We start from the raw sequence: 25,194 nt of genomic DNA on the forward strand, positions 1-25,194 counted from the left end.
TACGATTGGCCACCCCTGCGATATATTATCATTGCTGGATATTAGGCTCATAAGACCAGCTTCTGTCCCAGAAAGACAGAATAGAATCTTCTTTGTGTTTTTCACTCTCTCAGAGAGAAAAAGGGAAGCATAAGGTGTTCTAGATCTAAAATGTAATAAATCACTACCTGATCAAAAGCATGTTTTTTTAAAAAATAGAAACTGTCTACTCAGTCCCCTCTTGCATGACATGGAGGGACTGTCTTACCACAATATGCATCTCCAAGCCAGCCTTCATTGTCTTCTGGAGAAGGCATCACAGATTACATTTTTGTGTGTGAGTCCTCTTCTGTCCTAAAAGAATAAACTTACTAAGTGCTCATTTCAGCGTGGCACTATGTAACAAATTCAGTTTCTGTCAGTAACTCTGAGAAATAGGTTTTGTTCATCGTTTCTCTGCCTGGGAAGAGAGTCACAGCCCTGATTGTGGTGGAACTTGCTCAGTCATCTGGTGTGTGAGAAGCCCATCAGGTATTAACTATGCAACATAATAACCACATATGCTGGCTTCAGAGTTGGGAAGCTAACTACAATACAGAGATAGCGATGCAAGGGTTAAGAAAAGAACAAACTTTCTGGAATTGTGATTGTATTAGCATTCCAGTGCACCAAACCAGGGGATGCTGTGTTCTAATCTAAAGTAGCAAGATTGCAAAAACCTATGTAAGCAAGCAAAGATGCACTCACCTTGAGCAAAATACAAGTTGAAATGTCTAACAACAGAATGATCACTAAATCCTCAAACCTTCTTTGCAAGAATGACAGTAAAATCTAGAAATCCAGTGGTGAATCTTTTTGCTGTCCCCAAAAAACAAACAGCTGCTCAGACCCATGGAATTAGTTATTGTCAGACTGGTTGTGTGGTCCCCTCTATATTCCTTCCTTTCCCTCTCATCCCAAATTCATTCAGAGACTTTGCATGCAACTGGTGGAAGTGATCCTCCTTGCTTTGCCCAGGTAGCTAAAACATCTCTGGCTTTCAGGCATGATGAGCCTGATGGTTCCAGAAACCAACTCTCCATCAATGTTCTGTAACCTGGAGCCTAACTGCTGTTTTAACAGCCCTAGCGGACCTGCTTTTAAATTCTTAGGAATCATCAATTTCAAGAGTTTGGGTTAAAAGGTAAAGATCCTGGATACACTGCAGCATATCAGGTGTTGGTACTGGAAGCTCTATATGTGGAGAATGATCTTTATGTTTTCCCACAAGAACTACATGTTTTTCAGGCTTAACCTTAAATTCCTGGAATCAATTCATTCTCCCACAGGGGGTTCTTCCCTCCATAGCCACAGCTCAGACTAGAGAGTGTCAAACCAGTTATGTGTACAGAGCCATCAAGTCTTATGTAGACAGGACCAAGTCCATTTGACAGCATAAGTCTCTGTTAATCTCCTTCAAAAAGTTGTCTCTGTATGGGAGATTTAAGATGGGAGACTGCCAGGAGGAGACACCATTCCCAAACTTAGCTTTTCTTCTTTCCTCATGAAGCACAGACTCCAGAATTTCCTTATTTTCAAGTATGATGTCTGAAATTCTGTGCTTTCAGTACTTGTTTAAAGTAAATTTCACATAACTTAGGCTTCTAAAATGTGCCAAGACTACTTGTATTTTAGACTGGAAGACTTTAAAAGTGCAAATGTTAAGTAGGAATATTGATATTTATTACTGTTTTGATTTTTGAAATTGTGTACTTGAAGTATTAATGAGCCCTTACTGCAGGATTTTGAGAGGAAATTTCTGTCTGGGTGTCATTTGCAACTGTTAAATATAACTGGGACACATTTTTGCCCAACTCTCTTCCTCATGCTCTCTCTGCTCCCCTGCTGTTTGCTGGCTCTGTTTGTGTTCTCTCCACAATTCCCCCACCTATGATTTCTTCTTAATACCCTATTCAGTGGCTATTTTGCTTCTAATTCCCTCTCCTCCCCACTCAAAGCCATATGTTCTTTCTCTCTTGCACTCCCTGTAGTCTCTTTCCCCTCACAATTCCCATGGCCTAGCCACCCCCCAATTCTTATCACTAATTCGACTTCTTCATCACTTGGTGGGTGTTATGCAACCCATAATGCTACCTAAATATTCTCCCTGCAATATCTACCCATGCCCAGATATCACTTTTTACTTGGGGAGGGGTAACTTTTAAGTTTTTGTATTTTCCTGTAAATTTTGAAGTTATAATTGCTATGCTTAAACAGCCTCTGTTATTCCTGCACTCCCTGTTTTAATTCAATATCTTCTCAGTCTTTAAACCTCTTTAACTTTGATAACTATATATTGTGAAGGGAGAAAAGCAGCTTTGTTAGAGAGCAATTTGAAATGGAGACATGAGAGGGATGCTTAAACCATAACCCATCCACCAGTTTTTCTTAGCAACAGTCCCAGAAGCTATGTGAGATTGCAGTTAAGCATTTACTAGAGTAAAGAATCATTGAGGGCAGGGGTGGCCAAACTCATGGCTGAGAAGCCTCATTGGCCGGTGACTTGGAGAATGCATTTAAAGTTGCTTTCTTTCCACCTCCCCTCCCTCCCCCATCCCAATCTATTTGCTTCCCTCCCTGTCCCCTTGTAGCTCTCAAACATCTGATGTTCATATCGTGCAGCTCTCAAACATCTGATTTTATTCTGTGTGGCTCATAGAGTGGCTCATACACTCTATGATCATAAGTCATATGTAGTTTCACCATTAGGTACCATAGTGTTCCACACTATCAAGGCAGATGTTGGTCAGGCTGCTGAGATAACTTAGAATTTGAATTTTAAGATTAATAACTTCTGCTAAATTGAACCATATATTATCTACACACGATGATTGTCAAAATGACAGGCTTTTTGTAAGTTCAAATTAACTAAGCAATTTTGGAGCCTTTCAATAAAAACTGTCAGACAATACTAACAGGTTATGTATATGATACAGAAGCAAGGCATTTTTTGTGATGTGAAAGATCTCTGTGCAAACAAAGAGGGCGGTACTACTCTAAGTCCATTGAGGTCAATGTTTTTAGAAGGTTGTAACTCTGTTTAGGATTGCACTGTTGATTTTTCTATTGTTTTGAAAAGCAGAAAGCTAGATGAATGAGGTTTGCCCCCCACAATTGTGTGAATATGATACAAAGCACAGCAATAATGTGCTTAGAAGGCATATTTTAAAAGTATATTAGTCATTTCAATAAGAATACATCTTTATTCAAGGGAAAAATGTTCTCAAGTAATGACCAAAGCATACATAATCTCAAATCAGAGATTTGGTATAATACAGAGACTTAGCACCTTTTAGGAATAACCATTTTGCCTTTAGCTTTGTCCTATAATATAACAAGTATATTAATAATGACTGGTAAATAAAGACAGATCCAAATTAGCCTTTGTCAGTCAGAGAAAAACTCTTAATTTTTTTTCATGCTTGTGTCATTGTACTTATAGTTTAAGCAGGCTTTGTGTGTATATACTGACGGGGTGATTTTCATAAAGTGCTGGTAATAGTATGTGGTTTCTCTGTTTTTCTACAAGCACTACATTAATATGATTTACATTAAAGTATTATATTGTACAAATTATATATCTGGTGATCAAATATCTAACCTAGTACACTGAAGGACAAATAGGATGAAATATTGGAGATCTCTGATTGGATCTCCCACTGTGTGGCTTTAACTGAATTTGGGCTCCATTAAAAAAAAAAGCTTATTCCATGGTTTCCACAGGTTCATGGCAGTTCATAGAAATTACACAATCACAATGAAATAAACAACAATAACAACACTACAGTTCAACACATAGTTCAAGTCCAGCAAATAGAACTAGTAATAATAACTTGAAGAAACTCTCTGGAACAAACAAACAAAATGTGTGCTTTCCTAAAGGTGGCCAAAAGTAGATATTCACATCTCTCACAGAAGACTATCCCACAGAAGGGCAGCAACCACCAAAAAGGCATACACTTTCATCACATATGGGGGCAGGAAGAACACCTACCAGTCAATGTTGGACTGAAGTAAGGTTGTGCACATTTCTGTACTAAAACTCACACTGGACTCCTAAGCACCCTTTAAGTCTGTTATGGGAGTCTGCTTCAGATTGCACTGTCAGTCCTTTAACAGACTCCAGTAATGGACTTGAAAGGGTGTAACTCTGTTTAGGATTGCACTTCAGGAATAGGGTCACCACAGATAGCAGGGAGAGGAAAGGTTAAACTATGAGCCTAATCAAAATCCCACCCCCATTGCATTTTAAAAATATATGATTACTGATCTTCAGGATCTTGTCCCATTTTCTATATAACTGGCAACCCAATTTTGAAGCAATATATCGCTATATAGATACAAGAATATTTTTTTTGCCATTAAGTCGCAACTGACTTAATGGCAACTGACTTAATGGCAAAAAAACTTAATAGGGTTTTCAAGGCAAGAGATGCTCATAGGTGGCTTATTATTGCCTGTTCCCACATCATAACCATGGTATTACTTGGAGGTCTCTCATCCAAAAACTAGCCAAAGCCAATACTAGCCAAGGCTTACTCTGCCTAGCTTCTGATAAACAACTAATGCTGAGCTTTATATTATTGCTACGGCTGATTCTGTAAACTACCAGCTATGTGATTCGGTAAACTACGTGAGTACTACATTCTACCCATTAAGGCAGACAATGCCCAAATGTACAAAAACATGTTCTAACATGCTGTCTGAAATCCACCCCAATGACGTCATGATACTTAAGGGTAAAGTAAATGAAATTTTTGGGCTCAGGCCTGTTTTATAAGGCCAGGCAGATTTCAAACTTTCCTGAGTAAAATCTCGCAGTGTCTTTGCTTCCCATACTCTGAATCCAAGTCTGTGTGCTTCATTCTGCACATTCTTGCCAGCTGCACATAGATTAGAAAATGAGCTTCTAAAGGGGTTTTTACTGGGTTTTTTTTTTCAGAAACCAAAGCATTTACCACTCCCTTACCATATGAAAAGGAATAGCTACCTAGTTCTGTATTACTTTTACTAAATCTAGTTTTAACTTCAGCGATTGGCACATTGTACTTTCTTGCAGAAGAAACTAGTGCTGGTTTTTCTCTATTTCTCTCTCTCTCGTCAATGAGTAGTCAAATGCTGTCCTCTACATTCAGTTCTGCCAGCAAAGAAGCAGGAGAGACAAAATGCAGGGTGCTCCAGCCTTGATTTTTTGCCCTGACTTACTGACCTACTTCTGAGTCCCCTGGAGTGCAAGTTAACAAATGCTAAATGTTTGGAATCCCATTAGCATTCATGTAGGACTACAGACATACAAACACATTTTGTATCTAAATGTGGAGTTAAAACCCAAGAAGATGAACTTTGCAAACACTGACCCAGATTCAAAAAACTGTGTGACTAGTTCTAAGTGTTCAAGGAGACTTTGAGTGTATGTTTCTGAAAATGGCATCACTGCATACTGCTTGGCAAACCTTTTGAAACTGAGGGGAGTTTTGAAAACTATTTGTGTCGTGGCATCCCCAGGTTACCATATACACCTAAAGTGGCTTTTTTGGATCCTGACCATGGGAAAGGTGGTTACAGAACATAAACATAGAGGGTTGTGGCATTGTTTTGTTTAACTTATTCAAATTATTGCTGTCATATGAATTCAGTAATTCATTTACTCCACTCCAGTCACTTGGAGTATAGAGGGATGGTTATAGTGTTTTTAGGTGGGAGTCCTCTGTTGCCACATTATCTCTCACATGCTGGTGCTTCTGAGGCATTCTTCAGGGTCAACTGCAGCAATGCTTTTATTTTTCTCATAGAATGGATCATGATCAAAGGATGCTGTAGAAGCTTCCCAATTTCCTCTGTGTTGAAAGGATAGGGGCCTGCTCAACTAAGGTTCATATGAACAAGCAGTTTAGGTATTGGGATGTGTTCTTTCTGTATATTTCTGGCATGCTTCTCAATATTATTATTCAAAGTACATCACAAAGGTATTTATTACAGCATTTCAAAAACTGCAAATAGATCAATTCTGCCTCTTATCATTCCAAAATATAATAGAGATTACCCAGTGTCCAATAAATTTATTTGTAGAATAAAAGATATTTCTCTGGACTCTCTGATAATTTGTCAAATTTGTTAATGCACTGTCCCAAATACAAGTAATCATATGTTACTGCAATCGTTTTAGCAGCTGCAGACAAATTCATCTCCACATCTAGTCCTGCAACAGACTCCTTTAAATACCTTAATAAAATCATTAACAAATCCAGTAATGTTTTGCTAAAAAAATCTGAACCTTACAGCCCAGCTAGAAAATTTTTGCTCCATTTCTACCTCACCCAGTGCTGAAACAGTTCAAGTGTTTGCAAATGTGAACTGTGGCCTGTGTAAAATGATCTTGATTTGTCTATGAGCTTGATCAACATCCTTTATCTATTGCATTAATGCCAGTGCATCTCGTTGCAGTTCAATTAAAACAAGGTGGTCTGGTAGATCAAATGTGGCTGTCATTGCAAGACTGCGATAATGAAGGTGAGACCATCAGCTGTATAGACTCTGCTCATGGAACAGAGACAAAAATTATAATCCATTTTTCTTGTTAAAATGGGTATACTATGAAATGATTCCATCATAGTAGTAGTCTTGGTGTGAAACATTTCTTTGCCATTATTGCATTGTATGGTCTCATATATTTCATTGATTGTTACATTCATACATACTTTGCAAGTGTAACAAAAGGATGATAAGGAAGACTTTTGATTGCCTCCATTTTGCAGTAAAATATATTTCTCTGGGCTCTCTGATAATTTGTCAAATTTGTCTTGGCTGTCAACAGTTTTGGATAAGACAGAAAGATGCGGGGACAAAGACTATTGCTAATGATTCTTGAAGCAGCAGTAAGGAGGAATAAAACTAGATCCATAATTTGATAGCTAACATTTAGAGAGCAATCCCAAACAGGTCTAATAAGAAGCAAGTCCCATTTTTTTTCTGTGAGGCTTACTCCCAAGAAAATGTGCTTAGAATTGTGGTCACTATCAGAAAGAGGGATACAGACTTCTTTAAAACTACTAGTGGTATTCTGGGGGCCTATTTTTAAAATTGTCATTCGTTCTCTGGTTCCTTCTATAGATAAACAGATCATTTGAATTCAGGCTTTTAATAGAATGCAGAATGGGCAAATAAAATAGATGTTCAGAAAGAAGCAAATCTTAAAATCCTTGTGACTTTAACCCAGTGTTTTAAATGTTCTCAGGTACACCTAGCACTGCTTACAGTACAAGTTTTCCACATTAAAAAGACAATGGGGAGTGGGGGATATGTGTGTGGTGAACTGTTTTCTCCATTTAAATGTTAAAAAGTGCTTAACCACAAGTTGCCCTTCCAAGTTTTTTTTTAATACTGATCTGGTCTTTAAACTATTTAAACCTAGTTCATATAACAATTGGAAGATTTTTCTGAAAATAAGCAGATTTTCTCAGCTCTATCCTGACTGGGATTTTTTTTTCTCTTAACTGATGACATTTCACTCCAAATTTTGTGAACCTCAGAGATCAGAACTCAAGGAGTAAAGAGATAATGCTTTTCTTATTTCCAGGATGTCCACAGAAACAGGACTGGTGAATTTTTAAAAAAGTTCCAGGAGCGCGTACTTCAGTGAGTGACTTCAAGATTCCAGGATCCCAGGAAAAGAACAGCATGTGTTGCAACACAAACAAAAACTGATAGAACCCCTTTCAAAACTTGTCTACTGAAATGCTAAAAACATACTTTGGGGTACACAGAAGGCTAAATTTGTAGGAGTTTTATTTTGTTGTTGTTACTATGCTTCAGTTGTGTTATTTTCAGAACTGAATGAGTTAATTGTGAAGAAACTTCATTCCAGTTGTTGTTTTTTTCTGTGTTGCAATATATGTGTGCACTTTTCCTGATTCCTTTGGATCCCTGGATACACCCGTGACCTATTAGAACTTTTAAAAATGAAAATCTTGGTGTTTGCAGTCTCTATGGGGGAAATTCTGAACAAAGTATGATACCAACCCCCCTCCGCCCCAGTATGGTACATCAGAATTCCCATAGATCTGGTTTCAGTCCAAAGAGCAATATGGCGTATTTAATTGCATTACACACAAACTCTAGGGTTTTTAGGACACTGTGTCTCAATTCTAATTTATTTTAATATGACTGAATTTATAGATGTGACTTTCTGAATTAATTTGTAGTTAGCTAGTGTGTGAATGAAATTCTTGGTATTTAATTCATTTTGATTGCTGACAATATCCACAAGATGAATCTTCCTTTAGAAATTCAGATAATACCAACATTATTTTGGTTTGCTAGCAGGCCCGGCATGTGGGAGTAGGCAAACTAGGCAATTGTCTAGGGTGCCAGCTTCCAGCAGGAGCACAGAGGCGGGCGCCCCCTCCCTATATGCGCTGTCCAGAGCCTCGGACTCATGTCTGCAGTTCTGCAGCACCCACGGAACTTGTTGTTTGTTTTGTTTTAAGTCTGCAGTAACTGCAGTACCGTATAGTTGTCCATCATTAACGTTTTCTGAAGATGTCAAAAGGAAATATAATTTAATCATATGCCTTGTTAAAGACCGGAGCCTCCGGCAGCCCCCCCCCCCCGAAGGGAGAGAGGACTTTTCGGCGTGCTTTCAGCGCATCTGGGAGGGGCGGGGCTTCCGCGCCTGCTTGGAAGCCTCCGCTCCTGAAACCCACTGTAAACTAGGGTAAGGAAATTGACAGTCATCACAGGCCGGTTATTTGTTAAAAGGTAAAGGTAATCCCCTGTGCAAACACCAGTTGTTTTCGACTCTGGAGTGATGTTGCTTTCGCAACGTTTTCACGGCGGACTTTTTACGGGGTGGTTTGCCATTGTCTTCTCCTGTCATCTATACTTTCCCCCCAGCAAGCTGGGTACTCAATTTACCGACCTCGGAAGGATGGAAGGCTGAGTCAACCTGGAGCCAGCTACCTGAACCAGCTTCCGCTGGGATCAAACTCAGGTCGTGAGCAGAGGACTCTGACTGCAGTACTGCAGCTTTACCACTCTGCACCATAGGGCTCTTACTAATGAGGTTGTTAACCTCACATTTTCTTGCTTTCTGAAATGTGTAGTGTATGATTAGATTTTAATGCTTAACTCTTCTACTCAAATTCTTTTACTATAGAGGTCAGCTTTATAAAGTTCTTTTGCATGTGATGTTAAACCCCTTTCTCACTTTAAGAACTTGGAGACAATAATAAATGAGTACTGCCTTCATCATTTAATGATTCCAGTTTTATTCAGGTGATTCTGAAAATCTCCTACTGAGGATCTCATATGACATTTTGAAAACATTATTATTATTGTAAGGTACATTGTCCTGAGCCCTCCAAGGAAGGGTAGTTTATAAATCAAATAAATAAATACAGATGGATGTAGACTGGTAAATTATGTTTCCGTATCTGTTGAGTATTATATCTGGGATACATCAGAGCTGCAGGCAATAATGGGGAGACTTCAGCGTCCACACCCTACTTTATAGGCCTTCTCTCCCCCAATTGTGCCATGGCAGCACATGGCAACGAGATGCTGATGTGTGCCACTATTGCAGTGCAGCTTGGGAAGGGAAGGCAGGCATGAAAATTCCCTTTAAATGACTTTTGCAAAGCCGAGCCATGTGCAAGGAACATGGAAACGGTGTGAGTTCACCCGGAAGCTGCATGAAGTCACACTGCTTTGGTGATTGAAGCTGAGCCTAAGTAAAAGCCAATAATATTGGCTTTTATTTGGGCTCTGCTAGATTGGTATCTGAATCAGATTAGAAAATCTGATTCAGCTAAATAAATACCTCCCAAACACCAGTAAGGTATTTTTCAGGTATTTATTCTACTCAGTACATACTGAGCGCTCACCCCTAGCACTGTGGTACTTCATGCTAAAATTATGCATTGTGATAATACTTCAGATACCTTTAAGCTTTTGGTAATATTATGGTGGTTAGAAGTAGTGATGGCCATAACTTTTCAGCAAACCTAGTCAGGTAGTCAGATTTACCTTATATGACACTAATGATCAGACTGTAAGCCAATAAGGGATATGTTTGGATTGCATCAAGCAACTTTATCATCTTTCTCAGACATGTTTGCAACTGCCTGGTTCTCAGTAGCTGACTCACAGTTGATGGGAGGATGAGTATCTGTTTCTGACTACTCCCCACTACAAAATAACTACACAGTGAAGGTGCAAAAGGGGGATGAGAAATAGCTCCTTTCTCTTCCCTCCTTTTCAAGATGGGCAGGGACATATGCATGCTTTTAATCTCTGCAATACAAAAAAGAAAGGTAAGATGAGACCCCCATAAGAGTGGGGTCAGAAATAGTGCTTCCTGCCCCATTGCACAAAGGATGAGAAAAAGAGTTTATTTCTCTCCTTTTTTCTTTAGCACAAATGTACTTATCACTACTGGCAAATGTGGAACAAGCTGAACTGGCAGGTGTTTGAGCTTCCCTAATTAAAAGTAATAATGTGGTAAATGTGACAGTTTCCTTCACAGATATACCTACTGTTGCTGATTATGTTGCTGTATGACGATATATGTCTGAACTTGTAGATATATTCTGAGTGTAATCATAATGTAAACTGAAAATATTGCCAGTATTGGCTTTAATATAGCAACTCCATTACATGTGCAGAGTTCAGTGAAAACAGTCAGACATTTAGCATATGCAGTGAGGAGCACCTGGCATATGTAGTGGATTCCTGTTTATAGAAGGTATCTGGAAGTACCTGTGCATCTAATCATGTGTGCCATTGTGTATGAACTTGCCTGACAATCAAGATCATAATCTGTACTTTAAAAGTTAGGTAGGCAGTTACTAGAGACAGGGTGTTCACTATGGTGGCATCTGATAGTGGAACCTTCCCAGACATATCTCCTAATACCACCACTTCTATCCTTCAGGAACAACCTATCCTTTTCTTCCCATATTTCATAGTAAATAATATTCATTAAGGATTATTATCTCTCCCATTTTATGTGCTTAGGCTTTTTGGGTTTTGTTCTGCCTTTTTATGTTTGTTGTCAGTTGAGTTCTTTACCATCTTGATAGTCCAGTATCTAGAAATATATGTTTTAAGAAATAAATGTTTTAAGTAAATAAATATTTTAAGTAAATGTTTTAAGTGTTTCAAATGTAAGACTTTGTTTATAAAATTGTCACTCACATCCCTCTTCTGAGGTTACTCATTTTTTTTGCCCTCCTATGCCCTCCTTTTTGACCATATGCCCTCCATATGGTCAATAATTAAAATATAGTCAAAGTAATTAGAACAGCTAGAATTCGGTCTGTTTTCTACTTCCCATTTTCACCTCACCATACCAGCCTATTTGAAATACCATTCAGAAAACAAAGTGACTGATTATTTTTCTTGTGTTTACCACAATTACAAATGGTTGCAAAGTGAGAAATGGGAAAATAACTTCATCTAGGAAAGGGAGCAGCATGTCAGATGAAATAATTGCATGGGTACTGTAGCTTGAGAAATACAAACATAGATTTGGAAAGGTTATTGTTGCACAGATAGGGTTGCCAAATCCAACCCCAGAAATATCTGGGGACTTTGGGGGTGGAGCCAGGAGACACTGGGGTGGAGCTAGGGGGGAGGGGGAAAACGACGCCGGGGAGCATGGCGAGCCGCCCTGCAGCTGCCGCCTCTGCTCCGCTTGCCGTGGCTGCTCCTCTGAGATGGGCTCAGTCTGAGCCCATCTTGGAGGAGCAGCCACAGCGAGCAGAGAAGAGGCCGCCGCGCCGCTGCCGCCTCGCCCGCTCCGCCTCTGGGACGGAAGCGGGGGGGTGGAGGCGGGCCGGGAGCGTGGCGAGCCGCAAGTCCGGGTCCTAGAAGGGCCCGGATTCGCGGCTCGTCATGCTCCTGTCCTGCCTCGCCCTCCTCTGTGCTGCTGCCGCCTCTTGGCTGCTCCTCCGAGATGGGCTCAGCCTGGGCCCATCTCGGAGGAGAAACTGTGGTGGGCGGGGAGGGGGCGGCGCGGCGCGGCAGCCTCACCGGCTCCAGGATCCGGCAGCTCGGCGCCGTTGCCCCCCTGTCCCCCCCCGCTTCCATTTTTTGGGGGAGCGGGGGAAGAGGGTGGAAATCCTGGGGTCCCCCGCCAGGGCGGGAGGGTTGGGAAGCCTATGTACAGATCTGTACATCCGAATATCCTTAGCCAATAAAAGACATACAGCCAGAGTCCTGGTGAAGGAAGAAGAAGAAGAAATGTTTATTGCAATAACTGGAGAGCAGAGCCAAGCCAAAGGCCTGCTTACCAAGCTGCTCTATTTCAAAATGTTCCTAATATTATATACTCTTGATGATACACTGGCATATGTTATCATATACACGTACTAATTGGCTGCACATCCTGCCTAATTTCATCGCGAGAGCCAGCTATACACTACTGATACACTTTGCCAGCCTGGCATTAGTCTTTTGGCTGAACACTGTGGCAAAGCAAGAAATTCAATCTGCATGCGTCTTTCTTGACCAGATAAATCCAGTTTGGGCTATAAGAACTCCCTACTTCTCTGTTGTTACCTAGAAACACAGTAGAAATACAGTAAGACATAGTTCAAGGTTAGATAAAACTGGTATGTTGGTAGTCTTCTTTTTTCTTCTTCTTAGTCAGGCCTAGCTGTGTGTCAACCCATAAGGATGTTCTTTAAGCATGCTTGTGGCCTTCCCAACTAAAGCTGTGTCCCACACTATTGCCAAATCTATTTTATCTTTCCCAGGAACTAGTTTTCTGAGCAATGTATCTGGGGTATTCTTTGCCATTCTAACAGATACACATACACATCTTCTCAACTATAATTCCACATGAATTCCTTACTGAAAGACTTCCTCAAATATTTTAGCTTTTGTCATGTTGGAATACTGATGGTGAAATAGGACATTTTTCTTTTTGTTCAGGGGAGATTTTCCAGAAACCCAGGCAGAAATCTTCCTTGCTTGTGAATAAAAAAAAGTATGCCAGCATTAGCCAGGATCACTTTATAGCGTAACAGTGTAGTTGATGCCATTACAGGTTGTAAAAGTGCACTTCATTTTCTGCTTGAAATTAGAATCTGAAAAATTTCAAATGATTTGCTTTTTAGATAACATTACTGCACCTTTTCTTCCTTCTCTTACAATCAGAGGTTTTTCATTTCTTTACTGGTAAATCATTCTTCATTGAAATAGGCCACAGATATATGCCATATTACAGTATCAGCCCAATTCAGAGATAAGGGGTGGCCGGCCACAGCGTAGCTGCCGCGCCGCTAGTAGACTTCCTGAGGACTTCGGCACACTGGACTGTGGAGAGGGGAGAGGTGTAGCTTGCCGTGAGGGAGACGCTCGCCATGGCAACGCCGCTGGCAGAGGCATGGAAGGGAGGCGGAGGCAGCCAAAGGGGAGGGCCAGCCCACCCCATCCATTGGCCAGTCCTGGCGCATGTGCCACGGCTCATGACAGTCAGGGGTGGAGAGAGGCAGCCCCAGAGAGGCTGATAGCCATCCTCAACCCGTCCCCAAACAGAGAATGGAGCCAATGATGGGCAGACCATCACAGGCAAAGGAGAGACGGCCCACCAACACAGGGAAGGAACAGAAGTGAGACTAGGCATGCACGCACGAGAAGCCTGGCTTGGTGGTGAGGTGAGGGTGAGACAGGCGTGCACGGGACCACGGAGAAGTCGTCAATCCCCTCACACCCTCCCGCTTTTAGAGACTCTGCAAATGGCAGGCAGACAAGCAGCGGCTTGAATGTGTGTCTGGGAGTGAGCAGCCCAGCAGCAGACACCCCCCCACCCAGAGACCCCTGTGCTGCCCTGATGCCCCCTGCCATGTGCATGGAACACCTCCCCTGGGGGCCGCAGAACTCAGTGTGAGTGCAGCAGCCGCAGAACTCTTGAGTCCACTTCATCAGCCCTCCCTTAGTGCCCTGCGCACAACAGACCTGTGGGGTCGGGTAGGCTGTCAGTCTGGGCAGGTTGAGGGGTGGCACTCCCCCCTCCTGTCCAGCCACACATACACACACACACAGTGCCCTGCCAGGGGTTGGGAATGCAGCAGAGGGCAGACCAAGGGAAGGGAGCAGGTGGCAGCACTGGGGGGCGGGGTCAGCAAATGCCCCCTGCTGGAGCCCACTACCTGGTTCAAGTGCCAGAGACGCTGGCACACTGAGAGGTCAAGAGCAAGGGAAGGGGGAGAAGTGGAACTTACCCAGCCATGGGCGACAGTCTTTGCATGCAGAGCCTCCGGAAACCCAGAACCTGTGGAAACCTTGAAACAAGAGCAGTTAGCCCCAGGGGAGAGACCTCTCTCTCCCCCTCGCAAGTCAAAGATACTGTCAAAGCAACTGTGAAGTGCAAAACTCGTCACCAACATGCCCCTCACTCTAAGTCTGTATGGCCGGGAGTTTGCCGGCAGAACTTCCCGCCACGCACTCCTCTCCCTAACAACTGAGTTGCGTGAGGCCAGAGCGGAAGTATTTTTAGGAGTGGGGAGACCACAATTGGGTGCTGGTGAGGGGGCTCGTCAGCCCGAGGTGCAAGGGGATTGGCGAGGCAATCACGCCGCTCCCTAAGGGGTTTGTGAGCTTCTGCAGCAGTGGAGGCAACCTTTGTTTTTGGTTTCAACGAGTGCCCATGAGGCATGCCACCATTTTTGCAAGCGTAAAGTTGCACCTCTCAGGGAGGCGTGTCATGGGCCAAACTGCTCAGAAAGCCACCTAAGCCTGGCTGCGCCCCCAACTCCATCCCCTCCTCCTCCTGAATGCCTCGCTCCACCTCATTTCTGCCCATGCTTGGGCGCAGCCCTCAGGCGCCACTGCCCTCGGATGGAGTGGCGCTCGGGCGTCCCCCTGCCCACAGAACTCCCCTCTGCTGGGGCGGTGCCAGTTGTACGTCGGCGCAAACCCTTCCTGCGCCCATGTACCAGCTCATCTGCTCCCAAAAGACTTTCCACTCCTCCTCTCTGGATTGCACTCTAAATTACATCTAAACTGTTTTAAATCAGAGTTTATATTTATCTTGTTTAAAATATCCTCAGAGGCAAGGGATATTAAAGAACACTACTCGTTTGATACATACTTGTATACAGAGTGGGAAAGAAATTGAGTGCATTTTAACTATATTTAACTATATTTATAAACAAGACATCAGATTTAACATTTTCAGTTCATTCTTGCATCCCTAGGTGAAAAATGGTGCCATGAGAAAGATGCATATATAACCACATGCATGTATAACAACTACTAACATCAGTCCCTTTACACTGAGAAATGGTTGTTATATATGCATGTGGTTATATATGCATCTTTCTGTGCCTCCAAGGACAACAGGTATAATGCAGCAACTTCCACCCAACAGCCTCCCATACCCACTATGAAGTATATATTATATATGGACCTATTTGCACCCACACTTCTGGATATGAGAATTATGAATATGGAAATTATGCAGTGAAACAACTATGAATTGGGAAGGAGTCATGGCTCATGGATAGAGTATTGAGTTGGCATGCAGAAGGTCCTGGGTTTAATCCCTCGCATCTTTACTTTTTATAAAATCAGGTGGTAGGTGATATGAAACCTAAGATCCTGGTAAGCTGCTGCCAGTCCAAGTAGAATTGGGTGGAAGTTGCTGTATTATACCTGTTGTCCTTGGAGGCAAATATCTTGCTGGGTAGATAAGAGTGCCACTTCTTTTTGTATCACATCTCAGTGGTAATAAGTTAGCGTTAATATTGTGTTCTACAGACTTACTTAAGATAATTGTCATTACAAGACATTCTTCTCACTATCCTAAAGCCTTTCCTTCAGATCAATTAGGAGAACACCCCATTACAGAATCCTGGCAGTATTAAATTGATTACGCTTGTTCTCAGATTATAATTTGGTTGTGATTTAGCCAATAGGGCTAAATCACAACCAAATTATACCTGTGGGGAGGCAGGAGATAATGCTATTACCTCAGGTGTTAGATTAGCAATCAAATGGAATGCAAATGAAGTAATAGCTGTTTACCTCTGTCAAAGATTGGGTGTCTATATTGATAAATGTAGAAATAAAAAATGGGGAGAGAGCACTTCACACTACATACAGTTCCTGCACAACAGTCAGTTCTATGCTGGAACTTCATGAATATTTCATGTCATTCATTAGATGTACAAATATGCATAAACCACAGCATTTTAGCAAAGGACATGCTAGGCCAGGGGTGTTTGTTACGAGGGCTGGATTTAACACAAATGGGACTTTATGGGGCCGAGCCACATGTGTCGTAAAATGTAATGCGAAGATGTAAACTTTATAAATGATAACAGATAAACACAATTAAAAGATATTACTTTTAACTTAAAACTCTTGTGATATTTTGTTCAAAATGGAAAGGTGGGAGAGTAGTGGGATTTGGCAATGCAATTTTTAAAATAAAACATGAAGGAAAAAGCACAAGGATCACATCAGAAATGAAAAATATAAACTAAAAATATAAAATGTTCTGAGCCTAGGAAAACATGAAATACTGGGCATTGCAAACTTCTCTCCCCACCCCACCCCCATCTACGCAGATTGGCAATGGCTCTGGAATGTAATATCAACCTTTGGCTTTGGGTTCCCAGGTTAGAATACACACTAGGCACCAGTTCTAAGGTCCATTCAAAAGAGACACGCTGGCTCAAAGCATCAATCTTTATTTGCGAGGTCAAAAACGCTGCAAAACTGAAATTGCTTTAGCTCCACTTCATTGAAATACATTGCAGCACAATGTATTTCACAATGCAGCACAAAGTTGCAAGGAAAATATGGAATGGATTTTCCATTAACATATCTGGTCCCAGATAGACCAGTCTATCTGGGTGCAGAGACCTTAATGAAAAATCCATTCTGTGTTTTCCTTGTAGCTTTGCAAGCCCAGAAGCAGCTGAAGCCAGCAAAGACAAGGCAGAAGGAGCTGGTAAAATCATCAGCAGCCTCTGAGCTTCAAAGTGTCTGGACAGGAGGGGGAAGAAGGGAAAGAAAATTGCTGCAGACCTGATTGAAGCCCTGGACAGGCTGGTTCTTGCCTGTGGTCTGGGAGTTTGACAGTTCTGTGCTAGATAGAAAACTTGGCATGCTGATCTCATATTCAGGATAGGATAATATGGCCATAGTATGGTGGTGTTTGCTGGGCCCCTTCACTGTGCATATAGCCTGTAGTGTAAAATGAACACTTTGAACTCAGATCACACAGAGGGAAGAATCACGCCATAGGTTATCTGAAGAGAGGACTGAAATCACGCCATAGGTTATCTGAAGAAAGGCTTGGACTGTTCCTTACCTTACTATCGGAGTACTGCTTTGCCTTGAATGTAGACACTAAGTTTATGTTTTTCTGAACTGGGATTTTGGTTGCAGTCTGCACCCAGTGGGTGTGCTCCCCCATGTTATATTTGTGCTAATTATATTGCTTTGCTTTCAGTTCTGAATGTATTCATATTTTTATAAGATGGGTATATATTCATCTAGCATTCATTAAATACTTTAAAAACCCATACATAGAAGTTGTATCATATTATCATTTGCTTACGTCACGTCTGGGTTTTTTTCTTATGCTTTTGGCATATTCTTTGTTAATGTATCCTATGTTTATTTTATTCTTAGATAATCATTTGTGTTTGGTTCTTTATGTTAATTTTTATTTAACTGTTCGAAGTATGATTTCTCATATATTTGTTCTGTTTCTTTTAGGTTCTGTTTTGTTTCATAAGATTCCACTGGATGGGTAAATGAAGTGAGGAAAAAAAAGAGAAAGAGGGGGCTGTTGAGGATGTTTGTTGAAGCTATATACTGCATGCAAAGGACATGTTTGTTGTGCTGTCAATTACAACATTCCTTGGACTTCTCTTGTAGAGTTGGTTTATGTGTGGAGGACTATAGAAGTACGCACAGTTTTGGCAACATGAGTGCAACTATTAAAGCTCAAAAAAGTACAAAAATAAGCAGTTGTATTCTGATGCAATTATTCTGCTTACAAAGTGACATTTCAGCAAAATTGTGTTGCATTATTTTAGTTGGTTTATTTGAATTAGCTCAGAAAGAAAATTAATTTTATAGATATTTATTAAAGGTGAACTGCACATATTTTGTGTACTAAAAAGGTTAAAGTGTTTGACATCCTCATTCTGTTGACTGTTAGATTTCAGCCTATGAATGGCTTCATCCCTGACTTCAGTGGGGTAACTGTTCTTTTAAAGCCTGAGTGCCTGCAGGCTTGAAGTATACTAAGAGTTTGAACATATAACAAAAAATATTTCTGCAGACTCTTCTCATGTTAATATTCCTTGTCATGAAATCCCCCTTTTTTTCTTTGGAGAAATTACAAGCAATAAAAGTTACTCATCAGAAGTAACTTCTAACATGTAGCTGATATATAAAAGTAACTGAATGCACCTGAGTAAAATACCCATATCATATGATTTTAAATATTTGGTTTTTCCACTGCTCTTAGTAAGTTACATTTACTGAATTGGTACCTGTGGATTTCAGGTAAGTTTAATAGCTGGACTTCTGGATCTTAAATTCAACAGTGGTAGTCACTGCTGTTGCTGGGTTCCACAAACCACTGTGGTTATCCTGTTGCTCTCATACAGACTGCCATGCCTACTGTAATACTGGTCTCCAGGGCCCTTGAGAAGCACCCTCACTTTTTCACATCTCATACATATTTCTCTTTTCATGATGAGACACAGGAAGTGCCGGGATGATTTGGGGACTGCAAAATTAGTAAAGTTTGCTATCTTCTATTAAATTTTGTCAAATTTCTGTCTATGTCATAGGTGCTCTTTTATAAATAAAAACTGACTAAAGATTCTAATACAGCTACACAAGACATTTCATTAAAGGAAAAAAGGGCTTATGAACAATAACAAAAAAGCACCATATGAAGAAGCACCTGATATGGGATTGCTGCTCTATATCCTTTGTCACTTGCATCTTGATTGGAATCAGGCTAATTCTGTGTTAGCACCAAGTTAAACTTAGAAATGATGAAATTCAAGTAATTAAAGAAATTTATGGGATCCTTAAGAATTGTGAGTGGAACAGTAGTTCCTATATCTTTCCTACTGTGGCTCCTCTGCTCCCCATTACTTGAGGACCAAATAGTAGAATGCTATGGTACATTGTGTTGGAAGGAGAGTCACAGGAGAATTAGAGATGCCCTTCCTTCTGCTTGTGCAGTAAAACATTGTACTCTTAACTGATTTCAGTCTCATAAAAGATACATAATTCACGTGGTAAAGATAGTGACGTTTTAGAACAGAATTCATAATCCAATTCCTGTTCATGTAAATAAAAGTTAAGTACATGTATAGTCAGTGCTGTATTGGAGGGGGGAAGTGAATAATCCCATCCATTTAAATAACATCATTAAATCATAGATTTAATCAAATCACCATTTGTTCTCAAAACGTACTCTTTCAAAGTATTTAAGCTTTCAGATGCATATAAAGGTTTAGAATCTTAAACAACCTTTCTGTAATACTTTGCAGTTCAACTTTAAGGTATAGCTGCAGGTCTGATTGCTGAATAGTTCTCTGACAGAGTATTTTGGATTCTATTTAATCAAGGCATTTATTTTAATAAAGTAGAGCTGATTTATGGACCACCATTGCATATATGCCCACACAGAATGTGGGGCATTCTTTGGATATTTTTGTACTGTTCATAAGCCACCAAACATATTGTTCCTGCTGTGGTTTTCACAGAGCTTTATGGATTACAGCATATGGTTATTTGCTGCTTTTGTTTTGGTAGGAGCAGTGCTTAAATAAAGGTCTTGTTTATTTCTTTTCCAGAGTCAAAACAGATTAAGCAGAATTGAGCAAAATGTTGAAAGCAGAATTTGCAACATGATTGAAATGTTTTCTTATAAATTAACCTGCCTGTCAAACTGGTGATTTTAATGAATCTAACCTGTCAGAATGGGGTTTGTTTACTAATAGCATGTTTAAATACATTTAAACCAGGAGGATAGCATCAAAAATCAACTGTGGGCTATCAAGACTCTTGAGTATCAAATAGTAAAGTGGTTTTATTGCATTTTACTATGCAATAAATAATCCCTGGAATAAATAGAGTCTTTCTATGAAACGTCTGGTTTAGACTCTTATAAAGCCAAAGAAGATAACAAAAGTATATATGCCTGTTGAGATTTGAATGGAATTTATCTTGTAATTTGTTTTAAAACATGGACTAAGAAAACCAGAGTTAATTTAAACATTATAGCTGTCACATGGAAGCTGCTTTAAAAATCTCTTCATCATTCATGTGCAGGAGCTATGCCCACTGTCAGGCAATTTTCAATGTGCCACTGCAAAGCAGTTCGTTTCCAACATTTCTGTGATGTGGAAGAAATCATGTCGTTACATGAAGTGGTATGACATGGTCTCTACACGACAGTCATAAGTTGTCAGCCAGCCTGTAACTGATGAGAGACTCAAATCATAATGTAAAGTTCATTTTATTGGGTCACTTGTGACTCAAATAGTAGAAGAGAGTAAGAGTCCAGTAGCACCTTAAAGACTTACAGAGGTAAATATGAGTGCTAAATTAGATATAACAGCAGCCTTATGGCTGTCCAAGACACCACCATTTTAAAGTGATTTTTAAAAAATGTCATGAGCTCCTCCCCTGCACCTTTACAAGTGCCATAACAGCTGCAGGGGGTGGCCATTTCAGCATTTGATAAGGTGCAAAGGAGACAATTATGACTTAGCCCACCATGATGCTGTCTAATTTTTCAAACTCTTTATAAATGAAGGATAAAGTCTTATTGTAGGATCCAGCTATGAAAATATTCAAAGCATTTATTCAAGACTTGTGCTGCAAAATCATTGTGGCAAGTCCGGAGGAAGTGGTTTATGGATTCTGGCCCGTGAAACACAACTGAATGCCATTCACAGGTTAGATTTTCCAGATATAGGATAGTATATGCCTAAATACTCCTGCAAGCAACCATGCACAATAGGTCATATATATTATATTTCTCAATGAATCTATGACTTACAAGGTTTCACGGGAATGCTGTAAATGATAGGTATGTTAGAAAACAAAATTAATGTATTGCCTATTCACATGGCACACTTCCTATGTATTGCAGGATTTATCTATATCTAAAGTTAACTGGCGCTGACTGGTCTGGCATTTCATTGTTTAAGGTACAGAACCAAACACATGTAGTTCATTTCACCTATATTGTCAGATTTGTTTTCAACTTCATTACATCCTGTTGAAGTTTTAATGTAGGTATTACAGTGGGCATTGCTTCTTTAGGTCTTTAGTTTTCTTCTTGAGTAACAAGAAAATACCAGTTGCTGTAACCCACCAACCCTCTGAATCTTTAGGTATTCTTTGCCCTAAATACAGCGTAAATGATTGACAATTACTCATTTTATTTCAAGTTACAATGTTGACAATATGACCAGACTGTACTTGTTGAATTTTCTAAATTTATTTTTAACAGGTCAATAAAGTTTTGTAATTCTTTATTGCTGTGTCTTGCATTCTTAATATATAGCACCAAACATAGTCCTTCATTGGTAAAAGTCTCACCAGAAACTGTCTTCAAAGATATTTTGCTTATGTTATAGTATATTTGGGTTTTTTAAAAAATCCTGTAAATGATTATAGCCTGCAGTACTGCTTTAAAAGTTGTTGGTGTTTTTCTTGTTTTGTCTGCTGTTGTTGTCATCAATTATATTCATTGAAATTTTAGAGTAAATGACATGTTCAAAGTCACTTCATTTCCAAAGTCAGCTAAAACAAAATGCATTGTAAAGAAGCATATCGCATTATTATTGTGTAACAATTTGGTGATGATGGGTAAGTCCTGAGGTTGCATGAAAATGCATTGTAAAGAAGTATATCTCGTTATCATTGTGTAACAATTTGGTGATGATGGTTTTCTGATAACATTATGGTAGGGAAAGAGAACAACTTGATGGTTAGTGTTAAAATGAAACTATCCTAAAATAGATGGGATAACAAAGGAAGAATAAGAAGGAAAGAAACTTCTTTATTAAAAAAAAAAACTTCCTAAGGATGAAGGCAATTCGGCAACTGAACAAATTACTAGAAGAGTGGTAGGGTCTCGCTGGAGATCTTCAAGTAAATGTTGGACAGTTGTCTATCAGGATTACTGAAGCTTTGAATTTCCTGTATAGAGCAGGAAATCGAAATAGATGTCCCATAAAATTCTAGAACTCTGTGGCTCTTTAAAAAAATAATGCTTGGAGTAAGTTGTATTTATAATTAGGGTTCACAGATAGCCAAAATGATTGGATTCATATTCAGCCTCAGAGTGATTTTGAGTCAGTCATTCTCATGCAGCCTAACCTATTTTATGCAGTTGTAATAAAACATATCAGCATCTCCCCCAGCCTGGCCTTCTATGCCTAGATCTCTCATGCCCTTTTTTGCTTCCATATTCTTGCCAGCTTGATCTAGATTATTTTATGATAATGTAATGTCCATGTGGGCAGAATGTTCTTGGACCTGGTTGCACAATTTCACATACAGGTCCTTGCATCTTTTTCTGAAATAAGCTTCTTTCCAAGAGGAGTACCTGTGCATACTTTCATCCAGATCCAGTAGTCCATTCTATATGCGTATGACATATGTATGGAATTCGGCCATCTGTTGTGGCTTCCCCATTTCTGTAGCAGTTGTATGTTCACAAATGCAGAGGGATAATAGCTGCAGAGCTGTTCACCCCAGTTAAATGAATGGGGATGGAAGCCTTGCATTCTGTTTACACTATAGGGCACATACAGTGCTCTGTATCATGGTGAATTTTTTTTCTGTCTTAAAGAGAATTGGTCTTCATTTCTTAATGCAAGAGATTTACAGTGCAGTTCTAAACACCCTTTAAGCCAATTGATTTAGGTTATAACTGTTAAGGATTTGTACTGTTAATCCTTTTTGTTTATGTAAAGTTCTGTCAATTTGCAGCCAATTTACAGCAACAACCCCATAGGGTTTTCAAAGCAAGTTGTCAAGCTGAAATGGTTTGCCATTGCCTTCCTCTGCAAAGTCTTCCTTGGTGGTCTTGCATCCCCTTAGCTTCTGAGAGCTGAAGAGATCAGGCTATACTATGCCTGTCCACACACCCATTAATCCTTTTAGCTGGTGCTTTCATCTAGGAGAATAGACAAATGGGGAAAGTGTGATATGAAAATCAAGCTGTAGTAATCTAGAAGCAAGGAGCTGAGCTGGGTATGTACTCATATATCAAGAATTGTATATTCTCATTTAGTGCAATAGATAAATGTTAGCAATTTTGTCATTGTTCTCTATAGCAAAGATTTACCTGCTTCATTTTCATTATATGTCTTTTGCATCATTGTGTGAACATCTGTAGTACTGAGGTCCCTCTGCCTTCTTTTTAAAGTAATTTAAGTATAATCAGTATACATGGGCCAATGAGAATATTAGCAATAAAAGACCCACGAAAAATCTACTATATTAAAACTGATGTGGTAAAATACATTAGAGGGTTTTTAATATGATTTAGACTGGTGTGTTTAAGAACATACATACTTTAGACTTCTAGGCTGCCCCAATCTGCATGCAGGACTAAGGCAGCTTACAACAGGATAAAACACTAAAATAAATAAATAAAATAAATCAGTCATATCAAATAATTAAAATACAGTTAAAATACACTTTATAATTTAAATAATCCAGATGGTGAAAAATTAGGTATCTTTCGAGGGGGCTTGTTATTTGTTTTTCATGATGGCTGTGTGTTATTTTAGAATTTATAATTTTGAATTGCTTAACTAATTTTTATTTGTCTTGCTAGTATTTATTTATTTTATCCTGGCTACTTTTTGTTTGTCAAGAGTTCACACTAAATATAATCAGTATAAAGGTAGTTGATGCAGTAGTGAAAGTGTCATGAGAAGACACATTGGGTGATGAAACTCTGATCATGTAAAACAAGAGCTGGAGAAAAGGATGAAATGGGCCTACTTTAGCCCACTGTTCCTTTATGTTCAGTCTGTGCTGTGTTGTGAAGAGATTCATTTAGGAACAGGTCTCAGGCAGATGGAACTATCTGCAGCTGTATGGAGACAACTGGTTCAAGCTTGCATAAATTAAGAACTAATTGCAAGCCCAGCAGTCTCTGTTTCTTCTCTTAGAATAGAAATGTGATATTTGTGTAGCTTTTTAAGAACATTCAGTTATCTGCAATTAATCGCTTCAAAAAAACACTTTTCCCCTTCACTTTGTTTTTAAATAGCATTATATTAAAAGCCCCACCAGAAATGTAGATGTCAGTGATTCCAGCTCCTGTTTGCCTAGAAGAATATAAATCAAATAAATCTACAATAGTTCTTTTTATGTATTCCTAGAACATTTCTCAGATGTTACAGCTTGCCAGGCGGTTTTATGTATTTCATTCAAACTCTATAATATTCTCTGCTTTTGTGTGTATTACTGAAGTCATTATTTCTTTTTTTTAATACAGTCTGAGTTAACCCCTAGGCAATATTATGCCTTCATTTGTATGAAAAGGATTTTAGGATTATAAAAAATATCCTGTGTATCTTTCTTTGGGAAAGTATTCATTTAGAGTTGTTTTTCTTTCCAAGTGATTGCCAGCTTTTCATTACTTAAATACAATTTAGGAATAAATCTACGTATTTATTAAAATAAATACATTAAAACAGAATGTGTCCCTTGGTAAGATCTTTTATGTATATAGCAAGTAGTCTTCCCTAATCTAAACTATAAATACAATCCTGAGCAGAGTTATACTCTTCTATTCTCATCAACTTCAGTGAGATTGGCATGACTCCCCTTAAGATTACTTAGTAAATCTCAAATTATTATTACTAAACTTTTACAGGAATAAACTAATTGTTATTCTTCCTTGAGAGGTATATTATATAGCATATAAGTACACGGGGTTATTTTTAAAAATTTAGTTGTTCATTCCTAACTAAAATCTAAGATTCATATCTTAATGCAGTGCACATTTACTTGAAAATAAATTACATTTTGTTCACTTAGGCACAGGCGCAGAATTGCATCTTAGAACTATTTAAAAAAAACCCTTCTCACCCACCAGTTCTTTGTATGTGCTCCAGTAAATACAAGGAGTATCTGCAGTAGATTGTATCAGTG

At 39.5% G+C, this 25,194-nt stretch overlaps 1 protein-coding gene across 10 annotated transcripts in view; it reads left to right on the top strand.

Annotated features, from left to right (window-relative positions):
• Positions 1-25,194, top strand: part of NTRK2 (neurotrophic receptor tyrosine kinase 2) — a 322,822-nt gene that overhangs the window by 148,482 nt on the left and 149,146 nt on the right. For 7 of the 10 annotated variants that reach the window (XM_060235418.1, XM_060235421.1, XM_060235422.1 and 4 more), the window contains one exon: positions 6,463-6,528. The exons of the other annotated variants lie outside the window; for them this stretch is intronic. In XM_060235418.1, coding sequence (XP_060091401.1) covers positions 6,463-6,528 — 66 coding nt within the window. The remainder of the gene's footprint in view (positions 1-6,462; positions 6,529-25,194) is intronic. 10 annotated transcript variants of the gene reach the window in all.

The sequence above is a fragment of the Heteronotia binoei genome, chromosome 4, assembly GCF_032191835.1.
Source record: "Heteronotia binoei isolate CCM8104 ecotype False Entrance Well chromosome 4, APGP_CSIRO_Hbin_v1, whole genome shotgun sequence".
Taxonomy (NCBI): domain Eukaryota; kingdom Metazoa; phylum Chordata; class Lepidosauria; order Squamata; family Gekkonidae; genus Heteronotia; species Heteronotia binoei.